Source organism: Hippichthys cyanospilos, chromosome 2 (genome assembly GCF_059441005.1).
Source record: "Hippichthys cyanospilos isolate Australia breed blue-spotted pipefish chromosome 2, RoL_Hcya_1.0, whole genome shotgun sequence".
Classification (NCBI taxonomy): Eukaryota; Metazoa; Chordata; class Actinopteri; order Syngnathiformes; family Syngnathidae; genus Hippichthys; species Hippichthys cyanospilos.
Genome location: NC_142370.1, coordinates 1,462,501 through 1,489,456, shown reverse-complemented (window position 1 = coordinate 1,489,456; position 26,956 = coordinate 1,462,501). Strand labels below are relative to the sequence as shown.

General features: G+C 39.5%; 2 protein-coding genes across 4 annotated transcripts in view; both read left to right on the top strand.

Annotated features, from left to right (window-relative positions):
* sgk2a (serum/glucocorticoid regulated kinase 2a) overlaps positions 1-12,663 on the top strand; it is a 36,115-nt gene extending 23,452 nt beyond the window's left edge. For all 3 annotated transcript variants that reach the window (XM_088402027.1, XM_088402042.1, XM_088402035.1), the window contains 7 exons: positions 13-125; positions 1,020-1,056; positions 1,143-1,229; positions 2,237-2,332; positions 2,410-2,565; positions 2,653-2,742; positions 7,673-12,663. In XM_088402027.1, coding sequence (XP_088258153.1) covers positions 13-125; positions 1,020-1,056; positions 1,143-1,229; positions 2,237-2,332; positions 2,410-2,565; positions 2,653-2,742; positions 7,673-7,828 — 735 coding nt within the window. In that variant the 3' untranslated portion in view covers positions 7,829-12,663. The remainder of the gene's footprint in view (positions 1-12; positions 126-1,019; positions 1,057-1,142; positions 1,230-2,236; positions 2,333-2,409; positions 2,566-2,652; positions 2,743-7,672) is intronic.
* A 611-nt stretch (positions 12,664-13,274) lies between these two features.
* Positions 13,275-26,956, top strand: part of mybl2a (MYB proto-oncogene like 2a) — a 15,538-nt gene continuing 1,856 nt past the window's right edge. The window contains exons 1-11 of the mRNA XM_088408096.1: positions 13,275-13,573; positions 15,427-15,520; positions 17,525-17,596; positions 18,877-18,966; positions 19,050-19,261; positions 20,601-20,721; positions 20,813-20,866; positions 20,964-21,133; positions 24,863-25,553; positions 26,029-26,271; positions 26,336-26,536. Of these exons, the coding sequence (XP_088264222.1) occupies positions 15,428-15,520; positions 17,525-17,596; positions 18,877-18,966; positions 19,050-19,261; positions 20,601-20,721; positions 20,813-20,866; positions 20,964-21,133; positions 24,863-25,553; positions 26,029-26,271; positions 26,336-26,536 (1,947 nt within the window). The 5' untranslated portion in view covers positions 13,275-13,573; position 15,427. The remainder of the gene's footprint in view (positions 13,574-15,426; positions 15,521-17,524; positions 17,597-18,876; positions 18,967-19,049; positions 19,262-20,600; positions 20,722-20,812; positions 20,867-20,963; positions 21,134-24,862; positions 25,554-26,028; positions 26,272-26,335; positions 26,537-26,956) is intronic.

Sequence of the window (26,956 nt, the reverse complement as noted above, 5' to 3'; positions counted from 1 at the left end):
TTTTTTGCGCAGCTCTTCTTTCACCTGCAGCGAGAAAGGTGCTTCCCTGAGCCCCGAGCCAGGTTCTACACAGCCGAGGTGGCCAGTGCTATCGGCTACCTTCACTCCCTCAATATCGTCTACAGGTCAGACGTTTTATGTAGCTTAATGGTTGGCCGCGGCCACTACATACGGTGAAAGGACTGTGATTAATTTTCATTTTTGTTTTGGAATTTTTAGAATTTAGTCGAGATTGATCAAAAGTCTGAAAAACAAATGATCTTTTCATTTAGGTTTCTTTAAAACAAATCATACATATATCAAGCACATTCAAATTTTAAAGTGTTAACTTTCACATTCACGTCATATAAAAACTTAAACTACTTCCTGCTCCCTTGTCGAGCGATCATGGAACACAAAGTCAGATCGTAGCCAGTTGAGATTTGCGCAAGGTTTGCGCGCCTATTGAGTTGTAGTTGTTCCATCAAAGGTAAGCGCTCGTGTTCAAGTACCCAACGGTTTGTGGAGAAGCGAAAGAAAGCGCGAACCGTACAAATTAGACTAGACTGGCAAAAGACCGGGACCAAGCGAAAAAGCTTGGATCAAGATGAGTATGTTGACCGCTATAGTGCTCTTAAAACTCTGAGGTAGCATTTAGCATTAGTTCAAGTAATAACACAAGCACCCTTCACTACATTGACTGGCCATCAAGTATGTTCGCAATAGTTCCTGATGAGAATAAATCACACATTTCACTTTCAGCAAATTCGTTGTGTCCCAGATTTATTTTTGAACATCCAGTCGGTCACCCTAAAATAAGTCAAGTCAATTCGTTGATGTCTAACATAAACAAAAATTGGCACAAGGACAAGTAGACCCATTACATACTGAAGAAACTTGAGAATTTTTACCATTCGTCTTTATAGCCATCGCTCTCTAATGTGATATTTTGTTTGTGTGTGTGTGTGTGTGTGTGTGTGTGTGGGCATGTGTGTGTGTGTGTGTGTGTGTGTGCGCGCGTGCGTGCGTGTTCATGACAGGGATCTAAAACCAGAGAATATCCTCTTAGATTCCCAGGTGACTAATGCTCAGTGAAGAGTTTTGTTTTTGTCCAGTTAATCCACCCATAAGAAAGTCCCCGCTTGTGTGTTTGCTGCACGCAGGGCCACGTGGTGCTAACAGATTTCGGTTTGTGCAAAGAAGGCGTGGAGCCGGAGGGAACCACCTCAACTTTCTGTGGAACACCCGAAGTCAGTTGAAAGGATGTCTCCCACTAATTCTTCTCAGTCGCTTTGGCACGTTTCTCCGGTAGGGATTGAAACTTGCAAAAGAGCAAGTGCCATGCAAATCGAAGGGATTACCACCGTAGTTCCCAGATCCCGAGCAAGCAACGGAAATACAGGGTGTCCATAAAGTGATTCGAAAGGCAATTGTTTAAATATTTCCAACTACATTTATTATATTTGAATAATAGTTTGCAGAGGTGGGCACTTGGTCAGCACTGACGGACTGCCTGTCACTTCGTCACCGACAAAGGCCCGTTTTGCTGACGGACTGATGAATGATGGGAATGCTAAAAAAACAGCAAAGAAGTGCAATTTTCATCCGTTGTTGTAATCGCCTGGACAGACATTATGTCAGCTGTTCGTCAGTGCGCCACGCCCCTTTTTGCTTACTGAAATTTGTCAACTGACTTGCATGTTTTTCTGCCAAATTGCTGCATCGTTACAGTACACGCTACAATCACTCTTCAGTCAATATAACAGACAAGCAGTGGAGAAATATGTTCAGTTGTGTGAGTGAACTGGGTTGCTTCACTTCAGTACTTGTCACTCACAGATTGCTGCCTTTCTTAGTCCTGGTTTCATGAACCAAATGCATATTGTACACAATCTCACCAACCAAAAGTTAAAAATAACGTTTAAAATTACTTGCTTTAAAGTGTTAAAATATCAGATTTTTTTCAGTTATTTTGCTTTTTAAATGTCCAATCTAGAAATATCAGTGTTTGGATGGGATGTACCGCATAAATTCCACATTCAAATGAGTGCTAAATGTGCCTGGATCTGGATCAGATTCACAATATATAGTACTATGTTTGTCTACGCACAACAGCCGCATACAACAAAACAGAGGCTTAAAATCCTGCAGCATTTTTCTTTTTAATTGTTCCTGACGAGATTGGTGACTTTGTAAAGTTCTTTTTTAATTTCTTTTTCTCCTTGTCTGGGCCGACTGCGTACGCTTGACACCAAAGTACTTAGCGCCGGAGGTTCTGCGCAAGGAACCTTACGACCGAACAGTTGACTGGTGGTGTCTCGGAGCTGTGCTCTATGAGATGATCTACAGTCTGGTAGGTGTTTGTCAGTGCAGTGTGCGCTTGCATGCGTGTGAGTGGTAATGACACACAGCCGTGGCCTTTCTCTGCAGCCTCCGTTCTACAGCCGGGACGTGGGAGAAATGTATGAGGGAATTCTCCACAAGCCTCTGGTGATCCCGCCGGGGAAGTCGGAGGCCCTACGCTCTCTTCTGGAGGGCCTCCTGCACAAAGACCAGCGAAGGCGTTTTGGGGCCATCGCTGACTTTGTGAGTAGCGGTGCCACACGTAACAACTGATTGAAATCTGTCCATTCCAACCTTCAAACGATGGTGCTTTCCTTTTGTCTTGAGTAGTTAGAAATTAAAAACCACCCATTTTTCGCCTCAATCAACTGGGATGACGTTTACCACAAGAGAGTGACTCCGCCTTACAACCCCAATGTGGTGAGTGCCGGCTTACCAATATGTATCATGCAGTTGTGGTCCGTGACTTTAACATGTACGCCTTCAGTGATGAGAGAATGTTGAATAAATACCTCTCGTGCGCTCACGTACTGTATTACTATGCTACTCAGACTATTTTCCAGAGCATTTAAACCAGTGGTGTAGTTGTCCCTTGAGAAGTGGGTGTATTCCAAATTTCACCCTTTTTTAAGTTGTAAAGAAACAGTGACATATTAGACAATTCTAATCAAAAATCTATCATTACTAATAATGATTACAAAATTATCATGACATAATTAAGAGCAGTTTGTAAATACAGTATTACTGGTCACACAAGCACAATGGATGAATGTAAAATGTTTTCATCATGAAGCAAACATATTTAGGCTTTTTTTTAGACATACAGCAATTTGGAATTCTTCAATTTGTTTTGCACTCCACAGGTTTGGGCATTCACTATCTCCCTGTCTCTCTCACACACATATCACTGTGTTCACAACAGTCATCAGGAAGCAATGGCACCCATTAACTATTAACAATCTGCTTCACCAAGTGGAAATGTTTTCAGCAGGATGACGCCTACAAGATATTAGTGAATGAAATACCATTATTCCCCAAATGTAAGATGCACCTGTACAGTATATGAGACACACCCTTAATTTTGCGGTCAAATTCTGGTGTTTTCTATACTACCGCGTGTAAGATGCACCAACACTTGAAAAACAATGTTAAAACTATAAAAAACAGAATTACTATAATCTTTTGGAAACTCTATATTTTCTTGTGTTCATATCCATAAGTTATATACGGTGGTCCCCATTGTTACGAGATTAATCCGTTCCGCGGTTGGGGTCGTAAGGCGAATTCATCGTATGGCAGGCAACCCAAACCTATGTTAAATAGCTAATGCGTTTAGAACCCCAGGTAAAAACATCAAAACTGTACACACATTAATAATTGGTACCAAATGAATATAGTAAGTGTTATGTATTTATAATATACATGCATACAATCAGAAAACATCATAAATAAAAAATATAGAAAGGATTTATTTACCTTTGAGTGGCGCTTGTTATGGCCATATTCCCTAGCAAGGGTAGCCTAGGCTCGGCTAGCTTCGTATTTCTTGATTATCTCCAGCTTTGTTTCCATATCAATCATCTTCTTACTTCTCTCTTTAACATCATTAGCAATCTTGGGATCCATGGCTAACCCATTCAAGTTTGAATTAAGCTGTAAAATGCACTATAAATACAGTTTTGTAACCGCTCACGATAGAACAAAGCTTTCCCATTCCGCTATTTTGAATTGAGGCATACCAAGAGCAGACCAAAATTGCAGTGACGCGTTGCATTGAGGCAGTTCGACAGCAAAAGAAAATAAGTGCAATTACCTAAAAATACCTGCAGATGGAGACAAAACAACACAAATACAACCAACCTCCTAGGGTCATGACAGTTGTTTTTGTCGACTCAGTATTCCCCATTGCAACATGAAAAAAGCGTAAGCCAGTCACTCTAACCCGAGGATCCACTGTATTTGTTGCGGGTTGAGCGTGTTTCAGATTTCTCACATTGTGAGCTGTCAGTGAACGCCTCGCCAGCGTTGAATGAGTTGGAAGTTTTTGCTTTTCGTTTTGTTCATGACGCGGTTTGAGTTCATTTGACCATAAATACCCAAAGTTGAGCAGCATCCGTGTTTCAACTAGGTTATCATTGTGAGTATATGCCAAAAGACCGCAATTAATAAATGCGTCAAATGGAATACCTTTCCATATGCTCTCACCTGTGCACTCTTATTTGAACCAGCTGGAGACATTATAACTTTGACAGCTTTTAGCTCGACACGTTACGATAATTATTGTAAGGATATGGCAGAAATAAAAATGCACATCTATACGTCAAAACTCGGCTTATGTGGCCGACAGATTGATCTTCTTCATTCCTCCCTTATTCCTGGGGGAAAAGATGCTATTGGGCAGTTGGATATTCCTGAAAGGTGCACATTGGGGGAGGTTAGAATTGGGTATACGCAATGCTTACTCTAAATAAAATGGGTATATGCCATATAGCCCCGTATTTGAATAACAGTTTGCAGAGGTGGGCACTTGGTCAGCACTGACAGCGCGTCAGTTTGTCACTGACGGAGGCTTTGTACTGATGTTTATATTTTAAACATTAATAAACCCACATCAGCAACTAAAACTTGTCTCATTAAAACTTAAAACCTGCATAATTGTACATGGTGCTGTTAAAACTTAAAAGAATGAATAATGATTTAAAATAAATATTCATAACATTTTATGAAATCCAAATTACAAATCGCAGTTTAATATAAGAAGAACAATATTTTATTTCTTTGCTATTCGGTGAACATGAATGAAATAAAATAACACAAACATATTAAAAATGAAACAATAAAGAAAATGCATGCCCTCACCAAAACAAGCGGTGGTCACAATCGATCAGTTTTTTTCAATATCTCACGATTTTTTTCACCGTAGTATGCATCTCGGGTGTCCCCATAAGTTTTTGAAAGCACCATAGTGCATTGAGAAGCTTTCTTTACCTTTGAACCGAGATGTACAATACTGTATATCCATTCCAGCTATGGCGTCTGGTTGCTGCTTAGGTTAAAATCCAGTGTAGCTTCAAACACCAAATTGATGCTTTGCAAACAAATGGCCAGCAAGAAAAATGGCAATGTCCAGCTTATGCCCCTGTTCGCCCAGCCAGAAAAACGGCAAAGACAAGCTCACACCTCTGGTAGCTGAGCCAGAAAAATGGCCGCTCATAGTTGTTAGTGGACAAAACCTGCTCCTCTGCCCGGGATAGGTTAGCTAATAGCTACAATTCGTATTTAAGGCAGATGAGCCAAGCCATAAGTCAACACCGTGTAGCTTGGATACTGAGCATAGCAGCGCCTTCCAGTTAGCATTCAATTATGTCGAGTTTAACGTGAGAGCTCTAGATGGCGATCTTATGACTCGATTGGCTATTGCAACTGTCGGTTAACGTTCACATATCCATTTGCACATGTGAGGAAGCCCGCAACTTTTGCTGCGAATGCCCAAGCCTCTGGTTGGTTGTAGGAAGATTTCATACTGCCTGGCAAGTTAGCTGAAGTCTAATTGGCAAAAAACTCCAATTTAAAACTACAACACTGGCAGGAGCGTAATTAAATGAATAAAATAAGACAAGAAAAGAATATGGAGAATAATTTTACATTAAAAAATATATAAAATACGTTAATTGAGTAAAAATAAAATCAAAATGAAAATGACTTTCATTGTTGTTATTATAATTATTGTAGTTTATTATAGTTATGATAATGATGCCAGGTTGTGTTAGGCCAGCAGAGAAGGCCTTGCTTGCACTGATGGCCCACCACTGGTATCATGTGATGTATGATCAACGACAGCAATCAATGATAAATCGAATTTATCATTTTTACCTTTATCATCTTACCTCGAAATTGCAGAGAAACCCCCTCAGCTACAGGGGGTTTATTTTCCATTCAGCCTATTTTCCGCAAAATATGGCACACGTCAAAGCCGTGTATATCCTCATTAGGTCACAGTGCACCTCATAATCCGATGTACCTTATACAGTGCATAAACTGCACATTTTCATTTTGGGGGCACAAAAAATAAAATAAATTAATCGCCATGTACATTCTTCAATTTTTACTTCTGCATTTCAGTTATAAATGTTTAAATAAATATACGATTAAAATTTTTATAACACCATTTGAAATTATGATATCTGCTCCAATTTTAAACCAATTTCTGTGGGGCCACGTGCATAAAAAACACAGGTTTTTGTAAAAGAAAGTGCAATTTTATCAAATAAAACCAGAAACTTTTCAAATCAACAAAATAACACGTTTGAAGGTTTTAAAATATAACTTTAATGTTAAATTGAATCCTAATTATACAGTATTCTTTTAAACTTTTGATTCATCTTGGCTTTGATTCAAACAGTCTTTAAATGTAATCAAGAGCCCTCCCCTTCTTCACTTAGTTTTTTCCACAAATGATCTTATTCTTCATTTCTGATTGTCTATTAATAACATTTGGCTGACCAATCTGATTGTTTGATTCCCTTTTGCGCAGCGCTATTTAGTGAATGTATGATGCAACCCCATCACTACTGTAGCTTCTATTCTATGGGCCTTATCATGCGGTGTGTCTTATATATGAAAACACTTTTACAAAAGGCCTTTTAGTGTGGAAAACACTATATTGTATCATTGTGGTAGATCAGAAGATCGGTACACAGTCGTTTGTGTTCTTTAACAGGCTCAAACAGATGCAGTCGTAACCATGAACCTGTACCTGTAACCTGAAGAGCTGGCTCCAACTTATAGTTTCTTTGATCCATCAGGTGGAATGCTGCTGTTTTCTTGTTAGAGTTGACGGTAAAGAGCAAAGGTAGCAATGAGCTTTGCTGTGGCTCACTACGTTGGCGCCTTTTCTTACTAACGTTTTCTGCCGGCGATGTGCTCGCCACAGCTTTAGCTGTTTTTCCCTCTTCCCGTTTTCTATAGCTGCACAAGGGTCACTGGGGTCACTTGGTCACTGCTTTTGTGCAAGGCAAACTTTCTTACAAAGAATCACATCAAGATGCCATGGCAGCCATTTCCATTTGGAGTTCCATTTACCGCGCACTAGTCTGTTTTCATGTCTTCCTTGCGCTTCTGAACTCGCCCTCCCCCCTACACACAACCAGAGATTTTAGGCTAACACCAATCACGATGACGCACATCCAAATGGCTCCAATAGGCATACGGAAACCATGGAGTTACAGCTGAAAAGTCAAATGAAGGGCACAGAGTCAATAATGACTCAGACTGCAAATGAATGTGTTATTTTGACAGCCGGTCCTAGTATGGGGGACTCATGGATTGCAATGTCCTTTTCCACGTGCAGAAGGGCCCGGCGGACACTCAGCACATCGATCCAGAATTCACCAGCGAAATGGTTCCTAACTCGGTGAGCCGCACGCCGGAATTGGATGCCGACGCGAGCGCCAGCAACGCCTTCAATGGCTTCTCCTATGTGGCCAGTGAGGAGAGTTTCCTGTGAGCCGGCGCCGCGGCTCCACTTTTGTCTTCTAAAGGGCGTTAAGTAAGAGGAGGTGGCGGCCACCGTAAACATGTGATGCTTCTATTAATTGTTTAATTATTTTTCTCACATTGGGATGAACGTCCCTTATCCAAGACTTTTGTGTCCACTGTGCCTTAGAGTGCAAGAATACACAAGGTGGTTTTGGACCTCAAAAAGTAAGCAGATACAGTGGGCCCCTGTGTTACGAGATTAATTCGTTCTGCGGTTGGGGTCGTAAGCCGAATTCACCATATGATGGGCAATCCAAACCTATGTTAAATAGCTAATGCGTTTAGAACCCCAGGTAAAAACATCAAAATTGTTCATACATATTAAAATTTGGGACCAAAATAGAATAGTAAGTGCTATGTTTATATAATATACATGTATACAATCAGAAAACATCATAAATAAAAAATATAGAAAGTATTAATTTACCTTTGAGTGTCGCTTGTTATGCCCATATTCCCTAATCTCCAGCATCGTTTTCTTATAAATAATCTTCTGACTTCTCTCTTTAACATCTCTAGCAATCTTGAGACCAATGGCTAGCCCTTTCAACTTTGAATTAAGCAGTAAAATGCACTATAAATACAGTTTTGTGATCACTCACAATTGAACAAAGCTTTACCATTCCACCATTTTGAAACAAGGGAGGCCGACCAATAGCAGACCACCATCTCTGTGAGGAGACGCCGACCAGTAGCAGAATTGTAGTGACGTGTTGCAGGGACAGCAACTGAAAATAAGTGTAACCTTGGGTCATGACAGTTGCAAAACTGGGAAAATGTTATAAAGAGAGGATGAAAAAACACAGTATTCCACATCACAACATGAAAATAACGTAAGTCTGGGACGTTGTAACACGGAGGTCCACTTTAAATGATTAGGTTGCAGTGTTGGGAGTAATGCAATACAAAAATGATGTGATTACTGTAATGCGTGACTTATTGCTGTAATGTGGTCGTGCAAATCCTTACACCCCAAAAAAATAGTCATATTTTTCGCAATACAAAAGACATTAACACGCGATACAATGCATGATAATATACTGTCCAAATATGCTCCTAAACCCTTCAAATATATAATATTCATTGAAGCAGTTGATAACATGAATGCAGTTCATTTGGTTGTCTTGAGACAGCGCTGGTATATTATTGCTATGCAGAAAACTTTGTTTAGACCGTTTTCTTTATCGGTATGTTTTTATTTTACATTTCCAATGACCTAGGCCAGTCCAAGGGAGTAATAATATTTATTTTGAGCATGTAAATTGACTTAAATTAAGTTTGCAGTCATTCCACTGGATGTGTAATGTGCATAATGGGCTACATTTCGAATGGCAAATCCATATTTCCAAGAATGTTGGTGAGAGTAATGTAAAGTAATGCATTAGTAGTGTAATGCTTTACATTTCAATTACAGTAATATTAAAATGTAACTCAAGACTTGCAGTAATAAGTGATATATAAAGCATTGCATTTTTAAAGTAACTTGCCCAACACTTACTTTGTCTTAACTAGTTGCGTTTGAAATGGAATGGACACTGATTGAAATTGTTGTTAGAAAATGATTTCATACTATTTGTAATGTGCACTTTCTCACTGATGGTTTATATATGGTACCAAGAGCTAAAGCACGGGTGTCCGGTCCACCGTATTGTTTGTTGCGGCCCTCAAAAAGCCTATCGACTTTCTAGCTTATATGGACCAAAATATGACATTTTTCACATTTTCTTGTTTGATTCTTTTTTCTTGTTCAGGGGTCCATTCTAGAAAGCAGGTACAACAAACTCTAAGTTTAAGCCTGAGCTCTGAGTTGGCTTACCCCGAGATGGGAAACTTGAGTTTTTGGTTCCAGAACAGCTGATCTGTGTTAGTTCAATCAACTCTGAGCATGTTCACCCTGAGTTAAGTGCATGCATGACGACAATAAAAAGACATCATCAATATAGCACCGATACTACGAGTCACTATGGCAAATGAGACCAAAAAAACGATCATTTTATTTCACTACACTAGAACTGCAAGTACTAGTGCGTGCTAATGTTGAGTATGAACAGATATTTAAAAAAAACAACAACACTGCTGCAGCGACTAAGGAGAGATAATCAGTGTGGAAGATAATTGCTGCATAACTCAATGTGTAAATTAATGTAGCACTCATTTAACATTTAATCCATATAATATTACAGGTGAAAACAGTGATGTTCAGGTTTAAATTTTAGTAATTTAGGTGCAACCTCACAGGCTTAAAGCACACTTGGCAGCAACTGAAAATGAAATAAAAAAGCATAATTCAAACACGTGAGACACAATTTGCTTATACCCAGAGGCCCTTGATTGTAACTAACTTGGGCTGTAAATATATTTAACATATTAAACAAAGTCACATACGTATCATTCAGTGGCCATTTCAACATGTCGTAGTTGTGTCCAGTTTAGATCTACTCATCAAGGCAGTTGACTTAGTTTTGCAGGGTCCATACTCATGCTGTTCTCTGCAAGGATATATACCAGGAACGAAACAGATGGGGTGTGAAACTCACATTTCTCAGCCTTGACATACAACAAGCTCTCCTGTAGACGTTGCAAAACTGTCCTTACATGTTGAATGCGCTCGTCCAAGGTTCTGGAGAAGATAAATACTGAGCAGGTGACAAGCCGCAGCAGTGGTGATTTGGCTGATTGGCAGGGGAGACAAGCAGGTGTGGTGATGTTGAAAATGAGGTGACTGGACTGGAGGACTGTGACAAAAAAGATGCAAGCAAGAAAAAAAAGAAGCAAACAAGAAAAACGATACAAGCATGAAAAAAAGAGGCAAACAAGAGAAAATATGCAAAAAAGAAAAAATGAAGCAAACATGAAAATAGCACACAAGAAAAAGATGCAAATAAGAAAAAAAAGAAGCAAACGAGAAAAAAAAAGCACACAAGGAAAAAAACCTCGGGTCCATTCCAAAAAGCAGGTTTTGCAAATACTCTTGAGTTTGTTTACCCTGAGATGAGAGAAACTGAGTTTTCTTTCCAGAAAAAGAGATCCCATAAACTCTTGAGTCTGTTACTGTGGGAACTTCGTCTGTTCACTTAACCTGCTCGCTGGCAGGTTTTATTAAATAAATTGAGTTTATCCCTGTCTCCTTCCTCCTTTTGAGTTAAGAAACATGGGGTGTTCATTCATCCGAAATCCCGTCGATATTGAAACGCAATTAATCCGCAAAGCCTTACATCAAGAGAGAGTTTTCCGACCATGGATTGATATTTTGTAATTGCCGGACGAATATTCAGTTGAACGTTATCGTTTATCTAACTCCATCATTTACTGTATCTGACCAACATTCTCCAGCCACACATTTGTAATCTCACACCCTGTGGACGTGTTTTGAGTTCAGAGTAAATGCTTTATGCTGCTCTACGTTTTTTTGCAAATGGTAATGTTCTTTATAATACTGCCATCACAGAGCATTTGGGCAAAGCGACTGTCTACTGAGCAATAAAGAGAAGTGTCTCTGGCACTCAAACATTTGCTCCACAGTTTTGTGGTGTCCCCCGGTCACAAACCTTATAAGGATAATTATGGAGGAATTCTACACAATCATTCTGTTGAAGTTAACGACCACATTTTAAATTATATTCTGTTAATGACATTGTGCTGTAACCTCTGACTTGGATCAGTGTTTTGTAGGGCTTCCTAAAAAAAAAAAAAAAAAAATATATATATATATATATATATATATATATATATATATATATATATATATATATATATATATATATATATATATATATATATATATATATATATATTTCCTATTTACCACTTTCAGGCTCAAAATACACTGTAACGAGTTGTTATTGTAACGAGTACAATATTCCTATTCTTTTGTGTGTAATATATTTAATTACTGCAGTATTTTTTACAGAAAAAAGAAATGCATTACAGTAATTCCAATACTTTTGTAATGCATTACTCCCAATATATATATATATATATGCCTGCACACACACAAACACACACACACACACACACACACACACACACACACACACACACACACACATATATATATATATATATATATATATATATATATATATATATATATATATATATATATATATATATATATATATATATATATATATATATCATATAATATATTATTTCCTATAATTCCTAATACTCTTTTTTTCTTGTTTGCTTTTTTTTGTGATTACCATTTTTTGTTTGCTTAGACTTTTGTTTGTGTGAGTTGGACTTCAGGGCCACCATATATACCACTAATCATGTAGTTCCGATTTCAAATTTCAAAATTAGAGGGCGATTTATTTGTATTTGTGTGTGTGTGTTTGTGTAATAAAACAAAGTGATTCCGTACGTATTTAGTGTCCCGCAACAAAAAGGAGTTAAACACTGCTGCGCTAAAAGATGCAGTAAATGTGTCTTTTAAAGCACATGCCTGAGTCTGAGTCTATCGATACAGGTTGGTGATATGCACCAAAAAAAGTATCACTTTGCGGTACAACCAACTATGCAGTCATAAAATATTGTAGAGAATTATTGTCACATGTATAGCACCAAAGCCCACAGTGAAATACTTACTTTGCAAATAGAAGACGTATTACACACCTGCTCATGATTAACGATGCTTCTTGCAGGAAGGAAGTCATGCATTGCATATCATTACTAAGATTATTATAATATTGTTATTACGATTGTTGTTTGTTTGTTGTTGTTGTTGTTGTTACTATGCAAGGTTGATTCCTTTATTTCCTAAAGACTGAATGCTACTATCTTGAATAAATTGAAACGCCATTTTGGTTGGAGTTTTTATTTTGTCACGATGCAAATGCTGTCATGAAGGCCGAGAAAGCAAACAGATCGTAAGCCAGCCGTTCTGGGCAAAAAATCCAATTCAATTATTTTATTTGTAATTTTAAAAATGGATGAGTTGGAAATTAGCAAAATTGTGAGGTTGAGGTGTGACACATGTGGTAGTGTCCAGAATAAAGACGAACAAGCCAAATAAATGAAAGTTTATTATGCATCATTGCAATTAAAATGAATAAAATTTCACCATACTTTAGTTACTCTGCTTGCGTACATGTTTACGAACTCTGCCATTCTTTGTGTTCCAACATTGCGCATGCATCCTGGTAACATCATAAATGTTTCCAAACTGAAAATGGGTCTATTGCAATGTGTTTCCATGACAACACCCTTTCAAGACAATTGCTTGCACACACACACACACACACACGCACAAACACACACACATACACATACACAGGTAGACGATTGACGCAAACAAACAAATACAAGTGCAAACAATGCAGCACAGCGGTTTTTATCTCGGTGTTCTTGCAAGTTTCCTCCCAATCCGTTTTTGTGATTGCTTTGATCTTTGTTGCTGCATTTTTGTGCAATTGTGTTTGTTGATCTGTTGTTTTCATATTTTTCCTCATTCCTGCACTTGGGTGGTACTGCAATTTGAAGCGAATTGGCTCTCGTCAGCCACCGTAGTGAAAATCCAAAGTGACGTTTTTGGTGGTTGCACGTGTTGCATTTGTGATTTTGTCCATAAGTGGCGCCACACTTTGGTTTCACCATCACGATTAGCATTTAACAGCAGAGCCAGAGAGCCTGTCGGACTTCGAGGGAATATGCTAGCTTGCTAGTTAGCGCCGGGCGAGAGGTTTTAACTTGAGAGACTTGGACAAAGAACGTAAGCATTTTTTCCCGTGACAATAAAATAGTCTAAATTAGCTTCATGCACTTGGTCGGCGGGGGCTAACGAAAATGGATGAATGCTTTGGTTTGCGTTTGCTATCAACCACCATCGCACCTTCTTTACGGGGAGCGCCTTTACATTCAGCCGTCCTTAACACGGTGGTCATTCATTCATTTAAGTATTCATTTATTTCGTCACGATCTCGTTGGTATCCCACTCGGTGGTTAACATGGGGACTAACCTGAAATATAACAACGTTAGTTTCTCACTGCGGTCAAGCCGTCCCACTCTCGCGAAAAGTCAACTGAGCCGCACCTCACATTTTACATACTATGCATTACGGTAAATGGCAGTCAACGAAAAGTAAAAAGTAAAAGATGTCCGCTTTGCGTACACTGTACGCGGGGGCCAAATGCGGCCCGTGGTCAATTTCCATCCGGCCCGCAGCTTCACATCACATCAGATTTTTATGGGACCCAGTTTGGGGGGGATCCCTGGGGTGCTCTTGTGTTTCCAGGACTGGTGTGGTGTTAAGATAGCTAAATAATTTATTTTATGATGTTTTAAATATGTGTTAAAATGACAGTACAATGTGGCTTTTTCAGGAGTCACTCAATTTTAAATGAGTGAGCATTTTACATTTTTAAAATGTGATATATTGACAGTGCAATGTGGCATTTTCAGGGGTCACTAATTTTAAAAAGCCACACCAGATTTTAATTGGAACCAGTTTGGAGGACTCCCGGGGTACTCTAGTGTCCCCCGGGACAGGTGTGGTCTTACGATAGCTAAAGAATGTTTTAAAATATTAAAAAAAAAAGTGATTTATTGAGTTGGACGCGGCATTGTCAGGGGTCACTAATTTTGAAATGCCACATCAGATTTTCATGGGACCCAGTTTGAGGGACCCCTGAGGTGCTGAAGTGTCCCCCAAAACAGGTGTGGTTTTACGATAGCTCAAGATTTTTTTTTAGTTATTTTTTAAATATGTGATTAAATGACAGTAAAATGTTACATTTTCAGAAGTCATTAATTTTGAAATGCCACATCAGATTTTGATGGGATCCAGTTTAGGAGACCCCTGAGGTTGTGTAGTGTCTTCCAGGACTAGTTTGGTATTATGATAGCTCAAGAAAATAAATAAATAAAATCAGGCCCCATGACAAAGAAGTATTGATGTTTCAGGGGACATAATTTTTTTTCACTTTTGAGAACAGATTGTGTGAGGACAGCATTTTTGGTAGACCTGTAAAAAACAAACAAAATACATATCTACTTGAGTTTATTTCCCATTCGCTTATTTGAAACTTAATTTATTTCATCCTTAGATTGAAATTAATGGTTTTTTTTGTTTTTTTTTTAATAAGTCAATATATAGCGTTACAACAGACACATTTGTTAATGTCATTTTAAACCCGACGTTTTCACGTCCATGTAGGCAAAGCGGATATCTTTTACTTTGAAAGTGACGAGTGCCTTGGCAGCCTTTTACCGTAATGCCGAGTATGTAAAATGTGTGGTGCGGCTCATTTGACTTCCTTTTCACAAGAGTGGAATGGCTTGACCGCAGTATTTTCTCACTCTGGTGTTTCTCATATCTACAGAAGTTGCACTTCGTACGTTCGCTATATGAGTCAAAATGAGTCAAAGCATGGGAGAGAAAAATATTGGTATCAAATCAAATATTTTTGGGTAGAAAAGGGCTGCAGTGTATGTAGACTTCATTCTCGGGCCATATCCGTAGTTTGTTCTCTATGAAATATGAAATGAAGAGCAGCGCAAAACCACCTTTTTGCTGTTGACATTGTGCATGCTTAACAAGTGTCCTTTCTCATGTGTATTTGCAGTATGGCACAAGAGACTGGTGTTGGTCTTTGTGTTGACACAGACTCAGGCTCTGTGGACAAGGATGATCTCAAAGTCAAATGGACACTGGAAGAGGTTGGACTCTACTTATTTGCCCAACTACACAGTGGACTAGGCATCGAGTAGATCAAGCAGCATTTACGGCGCTGAAGTTGGTTTCACAGGGGCGCTCCAGAGTATTCAGCTTTCCATTCCACCTTAAAAGTCCGCAAATGCGCTTTCTTGCCTTTCCCTACAGTTTATTGGCCACTGGTTAGCATGACAGAAGCATATGCTTTTCTCACTCTTCTGTGATTATCAAAACAGATTTGAACGTTCTGATGTAGAGAAATGAAGAACATGAGAGAGAGGAATAAAAATATGAAATTAAACATTGGCCCAACATTTTTTGCTATCGTTATCAACAAAACATATAACAGCATTTTTTTTAGTCTTACCCTATTTTAACAGTTTTAGTCTTACACAAATGAATACTCAGCAGTTTATTACAATGACTTTAAGTTGTAATAAAATGGAGCTTTATTGCATCAAAAATTTGCAACTTTTTGTTGACGTCACAGGACATGTCCTCAACAACATTAATGAAACACTCCTTGCAGTGTTTGGTGAGGGGCCTAACTCCACAAGAATTTTTTAAAATACATTTTTTAAAATTAATTAATATTTTCAGACAATATTTGTGAAACATGACTGCTATGCTAGGTCTCCATAGGTGTAGGGATTTTTTTTTTATGATAATTCGACCATTTTCAAAGACAATCACATTGCCACAACACTGGCCTGTTTTTAAATAGATAAAAAATTGAAAAACAGGTCTTAAGGCTGTATTTGATGGAGGCTACCCAGCGGGCACAATGTCTCTGACCTCGATAAATGTTTATTTGTTAGCTTCTACTAATTAACTCTACCTTTAGAAATAATCCAAATAAATTCTCCCCTGCTTTTTTAAAAAATTGTCACATCAGAAATGCTTAAAGAACAACATATTAAAATTGAAAGCAAAGAAAACACTTCAAGCAAAAATTTACAACTTTGTTTAATAAAGAGGTCATACATAATTAAAAAAGTTTAAACATACATCTTACATCTCCAAGTGCATATTTTAACATTGAAAAAAAAGTTATCACAAATAATTTATGTATTTACGTGATGGGACAAAGGTAGGGAATGGGTGGGGGTGGTAGGTGTTGAAGTCAAAAAAAAAAAAAAAAGGAAGAAACCAAGCCATTTTTCTCTGGTGCTAATAGGAGGCTGCCAAAGATGGCCAGCATCACCCCAAGTGAGTATGGACTCAGGTCATTTCGGTTTATTCCAAACTCAATTTATTTCAATTTTCCAAAATGGGTCTCATTTGACAGCTAGCAAGATGTAGTATGTGAATCGGGTGAGAAACTAAACACCATTTTACCCTGGTGCTGATGGGAGGCTGTTTAAGATTGCCTGCATCACCTTCAGCAAGAATGAATTGATGTAATTTTGTGTGATGTTAAACTCAATTTATTTCAATTTTTGCCAATCGGATTTTCCAAAACAGGTCTTATTTCACAGCTAGCAGGGTGTGGATAATGAAACAGTAGCTACATCTAACGTCAAGTCATTAATGTAGCAGCAGGAGAACGTTTAAATCTGTTTTGATAATGACACAAGAGGGAGCATATGCTTCTGTCATGCAAACCTTTGGTAAACAATGTCATCTAAAGGCAAGAAAGCGCACTTGCACACTTTCAAAGCGATTTCCACTGGTGTTTTTGTGTTGTTTGGGTAGGCGCAGGCATCACCAAACGTTTTATGTCTATGATGTCAAAGATCCAAAGAGATTTTATTGTCACATGTATAGTAGTTCTTCCATCGGCATGTTTACAAACTGCGCCATTTGGAAACCAAAAAAAAAAAAAAGAAAAGCAAAATTGTGTTACTTAAGCATACGTCTTTTAATCCCTCCTAAATAAAGGTTATTGGAGGCCCTATGTGAAAGGCTGTACAATGTGTTATTATTAATCGGGTGTTATGAGCTATTTTTACTGCAGTTGCTTTAAAAACAATGACTTGAACCTGATGGTAGTTTTGACTTCTGTGCAGGATGAAAACCTGAAAATCCTCATCCGAAATTTTGGACAACACAACTGGAATACCGTTGCCACTTTGTTACCCGTAAGAATGTGTTACAACGAATAATTCTGTGCTTTTTTTTTTTTTGTTTGTTTTTAACGGATGTGAGCTATTTTTAATGTCCCTCAGTCTATTGGGCGCAGGAGATACAAAGTTAAAATTCTGTTGGTTGTGTGCGATCCAGTTTAGATTTATATTACAGTAATCCTTCCTTTATTGTGGGGGTTACGTTCCAAAAATAACACACGCAAAGTGAAATCCGTGAAGTAGCCAGTTTTATTTTTTTATTTTACCATGCAATCCTAACCTATAGAATAAAACCAAAAATCAAAACCTGTTTTAAAGCCCCAAATTTGTTTAAAACAATCATTTTAATATAGTAATACAAAGTTGGAAACATTGTCATTTGCGTATTTCACAGTTCCAGCTATGCCTCTTCGTCCTGGACCCGCACATTGTTATAAGTAGATATTAAGCTCTATCTTTTTCTGAGCAAGAATATTTTTATAAACGGATATGCCCGGACATTGAATTAAAGTGAAGCCTCTTATATCATAACAATACACTTGAAATTTCAATTGATTACAAAATAAATCTAGGTAAATGTCAGATTTCCAAAGCTGTGCATTTCTCCATTGCTCTCTATGTAGGCACACAAATGGGTGTGTGCGTTGGTTCTCGGCGCGCCTACGAGTCACTTGATCGGCTCCCAGAGACCAAGCTGTCAATCAATGTGCTTACTAGCACATTTGCAACCTGTGTACTGAGCTGACTTGGACACAGGAAAGACACAGGAGAGATGAAAGCAAGCTTTTGGATCCTCTTCCCTTTTGTAATAAATTGACAAGTGAAAAACCAATACAGTACAGCGTCAATATTTTATTTTGAGACAACAGTAAAGCCCCTGAGCCAATCAGGATTCAGAGCACAATGTGCTGTAAAAAATATCCACACTGTAAAAAATCCGTGAAGCAGCGAACCCGTGAAAGATGAACCGCGATACAGCGAGGGATTACTGTATACTATTTGGCAGTAATTAAGATAAAGTGGAGTGCTCGACCTGCTGCAACCAGCAGAGGCGCTGTGGGTTCAGTCGCAACTGGTTTGCTGTCTGAAGAAAATTACGACACTTGATTTGATATTTAGGAAGCAGCTCAACTGCATTCACGTGGACTTTAGTTTGATCAACGTGACACTAGAGTCCAGAACATTTCAGTGATTTATTTTCCAAATGTCCAAAGTTTCTATGAACCAGTTTTAAAGTTTAAGAGCGAAAATACAAAGAGAACTAAGTTGAAAAATGTTATGCTTTTATGTTACAGGGAAAGACAGAATTACAGTGTGCGCATCGCTGGAAACATCTGGAGGAGAATATGCCCAAAGATGTCTGGTCCAAAGAGGAAGACGAAAAGGTGGAGAAATTGGAATCTAATACTGCAGATCTGTATTCGATTGTGGCAGACCTTCGCTTTTGTTTTTTTTTCCCCTTGCCCAGATCAAAGAGTTGGTGGGCAGGTTTGGCACCAATAGCTGGGGTTTGATTTGTAATCACCTGAAGGAGCGTGGAGAGAATCAGTGTCGTGACCGTTGGCTCCATCTCTTCTCGAAGAAAACCAACTGGACTCATGAGGAGGATCTGATCATTTACAAAGCCCATTCTGCCTTTGGTAACCGCTGGTCAGAGATCGCTAAGCTGCTTCCTGGAAGGTGGGACACTTTATCGACGGCTGCTTATTTTCACTCATTGACTGACGGCCCACTCCAGATGGACTTGTGACTTCAATGTCAATGGCAGTGAATTGAATTTGCTTATTCCCTGCCGCACACCCAGATGCGTAATGTCTTGCCGGTCAATTTGGAATGGCAAGCAGTGGTTTTGTATTAAGAAAAAGTGTCTTTACTTGCGGCTGATATTTGCAGACTGTTAGACTGCTTCAGACTCCACTCATGTTATCGTACTGCAACTGTGCTATTATCAATACATGATGGTCAACATATATACCATATTTCTCCATGTACAAGTCGACGGGTCCCCTTTTTTACTTCAATCTGGGTGAATTTTACAAAAACGCGAGTATAAGTCTACCCCTGGCTTTAGAGGTTACGCATATCATGACTGCCCAATTAAAAAACATGCTGTGTGTTATTAAAATGACAAAATTACGGCACTTTTACACGCGTTTCTTCGCAATTATATTGAATAAAATACCATTGCAGTTATGGGGAAGAGGGGATGCGGCGGAAATGAGACATGCTTTTATTATTTGACGCAGTTGAATGTGAAATCATCAAAGTCATCTCTATCCGACGCGCCAAATAGCTGCTCTCATTCCAATCTTGGATGTCCTCTACTTCCTGCTCGTCATTTGTTCAAGCGCACGTTCAAGGGCTGAAGGAAAGTCAAGCCGTCTTTGCCCTTTCATAATGCGTCAATGTCCACTTGAAAATAATCCAGGCAGCCTTATTGTGGACAACAAAGAGGCAATAAGACCGGCGTTTGACAAAAGTGCATTTGAAAGTGCAAACGCACTAAAATCGATGCATACTATATTGAATTAGAGGTAACTATATATAATCATTTTGAGCCTTGTGAATGACATATTACTTATTTCGCATTTGAATTAATGTTATTCAAACTCAAGATATTTTGAAAAAATTGGTCTAGTTTTGAGTTATGCGAGTAGAAGTCGAACCCCCCCAATACGGGGGTTGAAAATGAGGAAAATAGAACTCGACTTGCACACAGAGAAATACGATAGTTCAAGCACTTGAAGCCTTAAAAAGTTGGAAGTGCAAAGTAGCGAGGAAATGCTGTCAAATGAAAAGTGTTAATAATGTTATTACTGTTTGATAAAACACGCTGCTCCATGCATGTCGTAGGAGTTAATCTGTTACAAAAAAAACGCTGCACAAAATTAGAAAATAAAATTCACAAAACTGCTCCGCAAAAAAAAAAAAAAAAAAAAAAAGCTTATTTCTACCCTTGAGTAAGGTATGGAAAGATCCAAATATGTGTATAGAATTGGTGTGTTTTCCTCATTTGTAGGACCGATCAGGCGGTGAAGAATCACTGGCACTCCACGCTCAAATTCGATGTGGAGTTGGGCCGGCTGAAAAATGACTCTGATAGCGTCTCCGTTGATATTCAGCAGTTTGTGGAAGGAAGGGTATGTCTAAATGAATACGAATATGTTGTGTGTGTGCATTATTAATCCAAACCTGCTGACACACTTGATGCGCTTCCATCATATTTTGCAGGTTAACTTCAAGTGTGACATTTTATTGGACACTTCGCCAATAACTCCCCAAGTGGTAAGCTTCTTTGGCAGTATGTGATCCCCAAGCGACTCTTTGATTTTGAAGATTTTTTTTCGTCTTTACTGGACTTGTATTCTTTGCATTGTCCAAGGTCAAAGACAAGAATATCTTGCAGACAAAGTCTACCCCACCCTCGCACGCTCCTACATCAAACAGCCGCCACAGCTCCGGCGGTGGCGCATCCCTGGGAAAAGCCATCAATCAGAAAAAGTTTATCGATGCTGCCTTGAGGATGATTGCTGAGGACATGCTACCGCTCAGGTAGATTTTCATTAGAAACTCTATATGGTGTGTCACTTGCTGATTGAGTCTTGGACTCAAAATTTTTGACTGGAGTTTGGGGTGTCTTCTAAAAACAATATAGCAAGAATCCAAAGCCCAAACTAAAATGTGTGTGTACACTTTCTTTAACTCTTTCAGTGCCAAGCGTTATTGGACAAGGCAACCTCCAGAGGGCCTAGTATATTTAGCATTTTCACTCATCTTTCAAGGGTCAGAATATTGTGTACTATGTCTATGTTAACACAGATGCTGTCATATGAAAGATTGATTTTCACACTTTACTTACTTGAAAAATGTGTCGTAAGTAGAAAACACTGCTACCCGATGGTCACAGTAATCCAATCCAATCCACTAGCACAATTTTAAACAAACGCATGGGTTCCAAAGGGCTGTACAGGAAAAATCACAAAATTGCTCAATTGGTTTAACATGGTGCCTCTCACATACATTTTGAAAAGCCCCCCACCCCCATCAAAAGAAAAAAAAATCACGCTGTATCCTTTTTAACATTGATTAACAAGGAAAAAGCAACATAAAAACAACTGTTAAAGACTATTTTTACAGCATTTATACAGGTTAAAGGTTTGTCTAAGCCAAGAAAGTCAAACATATGGCCTGCAGGCTAGTTCTGGCTCGCAAATGAATTTAATCCGGCCCGCAAGGTGATTTTGTAGAGTACAAAAATTAGACAATGGTTTTAATAAATGAAAACTTCCAAGTGCATCAACATGCCTGAAAAAAAGATACCAATCCTTATTTTATCATAATTGAACGTCACATGGCAAAAACAATTCCCTTGGGGTCATCCCCCCAGGGGGGCTCGCCCCACTATTTGAGAAACACTGGCTGAATATTATTAGATAGGCAATCAATGGTGTCAGCTATCATCCCTTAAAAAATATTTGATGTGAATTTTATTACTTTTTCAGTGCTCCATTTTGCCTGCATCCGTGACACATAATTTTTGCCATGGGGCGCATACTTTCAAATCAACGTGCGTCCTCTGGGCGCAATGTTTTTTTTTTTTGTAGGGAAGTTGTGAAACACTTGGTTCACAAAGGGCAATTTCAACCAGCAGTAGGAGCCTGCTCTCAATGTGACTTATCCTCTTTGGCTACCTTCGCAAATCATGTTCTTACGTTCAATTCCTGGTTTGTCGGCTTGAGTTACCACTACTGCAGCTATGCTTATGCTACTTTCATATAGTTTTTGATATCGTTTGAGGTAGGACGCTAAGCAGTATATCGTGCTCAAGTGTGGGAAAATTTTCCCACTGTCCAAACATACAATGTCAGCTGTCTGGAGTCTTTTGGGCTTCGAAAACGAGACTCTCATTGACTTGAAATGACAGAATCCACATTGTGCTAATTATTAATACACATCATAGTTGAACGATTGATTTGAAATGAACTACAGTGGCCCCCGTGTTACGAACTTAATCCGTTCAGTGGCTATGCTCGTAACTCGAATTGCTCGTACGACAGGCAATCCAAACCTATGTTAATTAGTGAATGCGTGCAACGCGTGCAAAAACCTTAGATAAAAACATCACGACTTTATACACATATTAAAAATTAGTAACATAATCTACTGTACGGTTAAATTAAATAACATAAATATACAAAGGAAAAATGACATTTACCTTTGGGTCGTCGTGACTTGAGCTGGGTGGAGGCGGGGGGAGCAGAGACGAACCCGCAGAATTTATTTATTTATTTTCTTAAACTAGAACTTTTCTCAAACGAGAACATATCACCGGCGATTTCCTTCTCTTTAATCCATAATAGAAGAAGACTTTCCATTTTATTGTTGACCGAGGTCCGTCCCCTGGCAAGGAAATTCTTGCCTTTAGAAGATTGCCGAGCGGTTACGGCCATACTCACGAGCAAGGTTAACTATGCGTGCGCCTCCTTCGTATTTTTTTATTATCTCCTGCTTCTTTTCTATTGTCATCATCCTCTTACTTCTTCCTTTACCGCCACTAGCAATTTTAGAAGCCATGTCTAACAGATAAAGTTTGCAAAGTCTTCACAACACACCGACCGGCTCGTGCCATCAAGCTAGATAAAGGCGTTCGGCCAATAGCATATCGGCGTTTCTGTGTCATGCGAGAATAGTTAATTATAATGACGCGGCAAAGCGAAAGAAATAGTGCGGACACACTGACCGGCATGTTGGATTGTTCGTAAGACGAAAGGTTTGTGCGTAACATCCACGTTCGTAAGATGAAAAATTCGTAACAGGGAGTTCGTAAACCGGGGGCGCACTGTACTATCACTCGATGGCAGTTCATATCAAAACAGTTATTTTTCAAATTATTTTTGTGCATTTAAAATACAAACAAAGCTGTTTATATAATCCACAAAAATTGCTATTTATCAAAAGATTTAGAATTTACACATTTTATAGCTGTCATATTAATACCGTAATATTTTTGTTCAAGGTTATCATAATGTCAGCTTCTGATATAATTCCATGCCTACTCACAAACATTCAAAATAATTCAATACTATGTTACAGTTGTAATTCTTCCAATATGCTCAGAGATGAACAAACTAGCACATGTTGAATGCTTTGCACGTACAATTTAGAAGCTCACTCGCAAAGGTTTATTTTCAGTTCCTGTTTGTCATAAATGCACTGAGAAATATTAATGATTTTTATTTGGGCAATATTTTTTTTACATTTTTGTTTAATCTTATTTTATAATGTAAAAGTTATAAAATTTGTAGCTAACTTCAAAGAGTAGGGGTTGTCCACATATTATTTTTCGGAAAAAAGGCGTGTTTCTTATGAATCGAAACTTAAAAAAAAACAAAAAACAAAGACATTTTCCCTTCTTTATTCTCTTGAAAACCAGACTGAAGTTGTGTGATTATTCTTGGCACATCAATAGATTGAAGCTGAAATCCTTTTTGCTTAAATTTACTCATTTTGAATCAAACATTGATTCTGAAAGGAATCAGAGACCCTGAAATCGAATCGTGACACAAAGATTTGCGCTCTTAATTTTATTCTTTATACTGCACAATTTTTGGGACCCACAGTTTTTTAGTATTGCGAGTCCCAGGAACCCAACACTTTCCTGAAGTAAAATGAGCATTGCTTATTATTTTTATTACTTTTTTAAAAGATGAGCATTCTCGTCCATGGCACTGAAAGTTAACATTGTTGATGTTTTTTACCATCTGACCACCCAAAAAACTCAATATGATGGAGGTTTTTATTTTTTTAATTTAGTCATATGTTGTGACGTAACAATCAGGTCAAATTCGGCATCAGGTCCTCCTGAGGCCCAACTCAAGTGGCTCAAAATCCAAATTGGCATTAGAGCTTCGTTGCGTTGGGCTTCTCAAAAGTTGATGTTTTCGTTGTATTTCTGGTATCATTCAGCCAAGCGCCTTTGGCTCAGGTTTGGCACCAACACAAGAGAACGGTATCTTTCCACAAACTGCAAAGCCTTAAGTGAGGTTTTAGAGAAAAAAATGTAGCAATTGACTTTTAGGGCATCCTGTATTTTATTTCTGCTGTTAGTGTCTGAGCTTTAAAGTTTTGCTGCCTGAGTTGCTCTCGCCAATTGGAACAGAATGCCACTTCAGAACTACTTGTGTTGAAAATGGAGATTTTTCTTTTGGACCAGATCACCCAGTGCTCTTGCGGCTAAAGATGCAAATTGTCATGCCTTCCCTTGCTCCTCCTCTTGCACAGCTTTGTGGAAGGGGCGGGCTTCCGTTCCTTTATGGGAACTGTAGCGCCCCAATATCACAAGCTGTCCCAGCGCACTGTGGGATTGCAGCTTTATGACAACGTGGAGAGAAGCATCAAACCCCAACTCATCCGCGACTTGAAGGCCTGCCCGCACAAATGCCAAGACGGGCCAGGCGCCATTCACGTGACCTGCGACCTGTGGGCGGGTGGCCGCTCCGATCCCCTGGTCACAGTGCAGCTCCACTTCGTCAGTGCTTCGTGGCAGATTCGCCGGCCCACTGTGGCCTTCCGCTATGTGAGCCCTGAAGACCTGCGTGGCGGTGTGGCCAAGGAGCTAGAGGGCGCGCTGCTGGCCTATGGCGTCTTTCCACAGAGCGTGGGCTACATCCTAGGCCACCTCGCCAAACGGGCACTGGCCGCTAACAGCGTCTTCTGCGACTACAAGATCATGTGCCCATCCAACAGGAGTGAGCCCGACGGGGACGACGTGGCGGCCTTTCTGTCGGACCTCATGCCTGAATCAGAGTCCCCGTTTTCTCAGATTAAGATGGGCTCCGCCATCTCTTGCGTGGCAAAAACACTTCAGCTGGTCATCAGCGAGGCGCTGAAAAACTCCAGGGTGGTGGAAAACCTCCTCTCGCATGTACATAATGTGGTGGCTTTCTTTCGTGGCAGCACCTACTGGACTGAGGTACATCTTTTGCCATTGTTTTATTTATTTATTTTAAGGAAAATTTCACAAAAATTGCCAACGTCTTGTTTTGAACAATGGAATTTTATCACTAATAGTCCAAACTTTGGCATCGTTTGCTGCAGCGATTTTGGACTTGGACTTTGTGTCTCACACACACAAACTTGCTCAACTGAGAATTGAGGCTTCTAAAATTGTCCGTTTGTGTTCAAGAGTGACGAGAAGGAGGAGGCACGTCAAACGCCGCAACATTCCAGCAAAATGCAAAAGTATTAGTAGGATTTTACTTTGATGTGTTTCCTCCCAATCAGCTTGATGCGTCCAACTCTTAATGGGGAACATATTGACTTCTCCTTTAATGCTTTGTCATAGAACGACGTAAATATTTTTTTGTTTGTTTTCAAATAGGTAGGAATGGTATTTATTTATTTTCAAATTCAATCACATGCACTTTACTCCCTGTCTGCTCATGAAGATTTTGCAGAAGGAATGCGGCGTTTCTTTGTGCTCGCCCTCCGGCCACTGTCGCTGGAACTCCATGATGGTGTCTTTGCGGCGAATGGTGCAGGAGCCCGCCTGGAACGGCGTCCTTGCCGTCTTGGCGCAGGCTCGCAGCGAGGCCAGCGATGCGGCCAGCTCCCCGCCGCCCATCATGGTCAAGCGGGAGCAAGTCCTGGACATCCTGGGCCTCCTAGAGCCTTTCCAGGAAGCCTTGCAGGTACGCATGCACTTCTCTGAAGGCGGCTGCCGACCATGTGCGAAAAAGGAACGTGTGCCGACAGGTATTGTTTGGAAACCCAGTGGCCATCTCGTGTGTGGTGAGCTCTTTGGTGGCTCTGGATAAGACATTGGAGGCCTGCGGGACCAAATACAGTCACTTCAAGAAGTCTCTCCGCACTGGCCTCCATACTCACTTCCAGTCTGTGATTGACCACAAAGACCTGATTGTAGCTGCCGTGCTGGACCCCAAGAACAAACTCCAGGTAAGCGCTTGATACCATGGGCCGTCTGCTATTGGTCGGCGTCACGACTCCCTAAGATACTCGTCTACTATTGGTCGGCGTCACTAAGATGCTGGTCTGCTATTAGTGGGCGACCTGGGGTCACAAAGCTGGTGACATGCTAACAAAGCTGGAGGTAATCAAGCAATACGAAGAAGGCTAGGCTAGGCTACCCTCGCTAGGTACTGTGGCCATTACAAGCTCGTCACTTCACGTGTGGTAAAGAAGTCGCTCGCAAGTTTGCCACTATGCGTTCAAAACATACAAGTCTTTGAAAAAGTCTAAAAGTCCAGGTAATACAGAAGGACTGAGCAAAAATTCAAACTTAATTCAAACTTGACTGGCTTAACCATGGGTCCCAAGATTGCTAGTGATGTTAAAGTTAGAAGTAAGAAGATGATT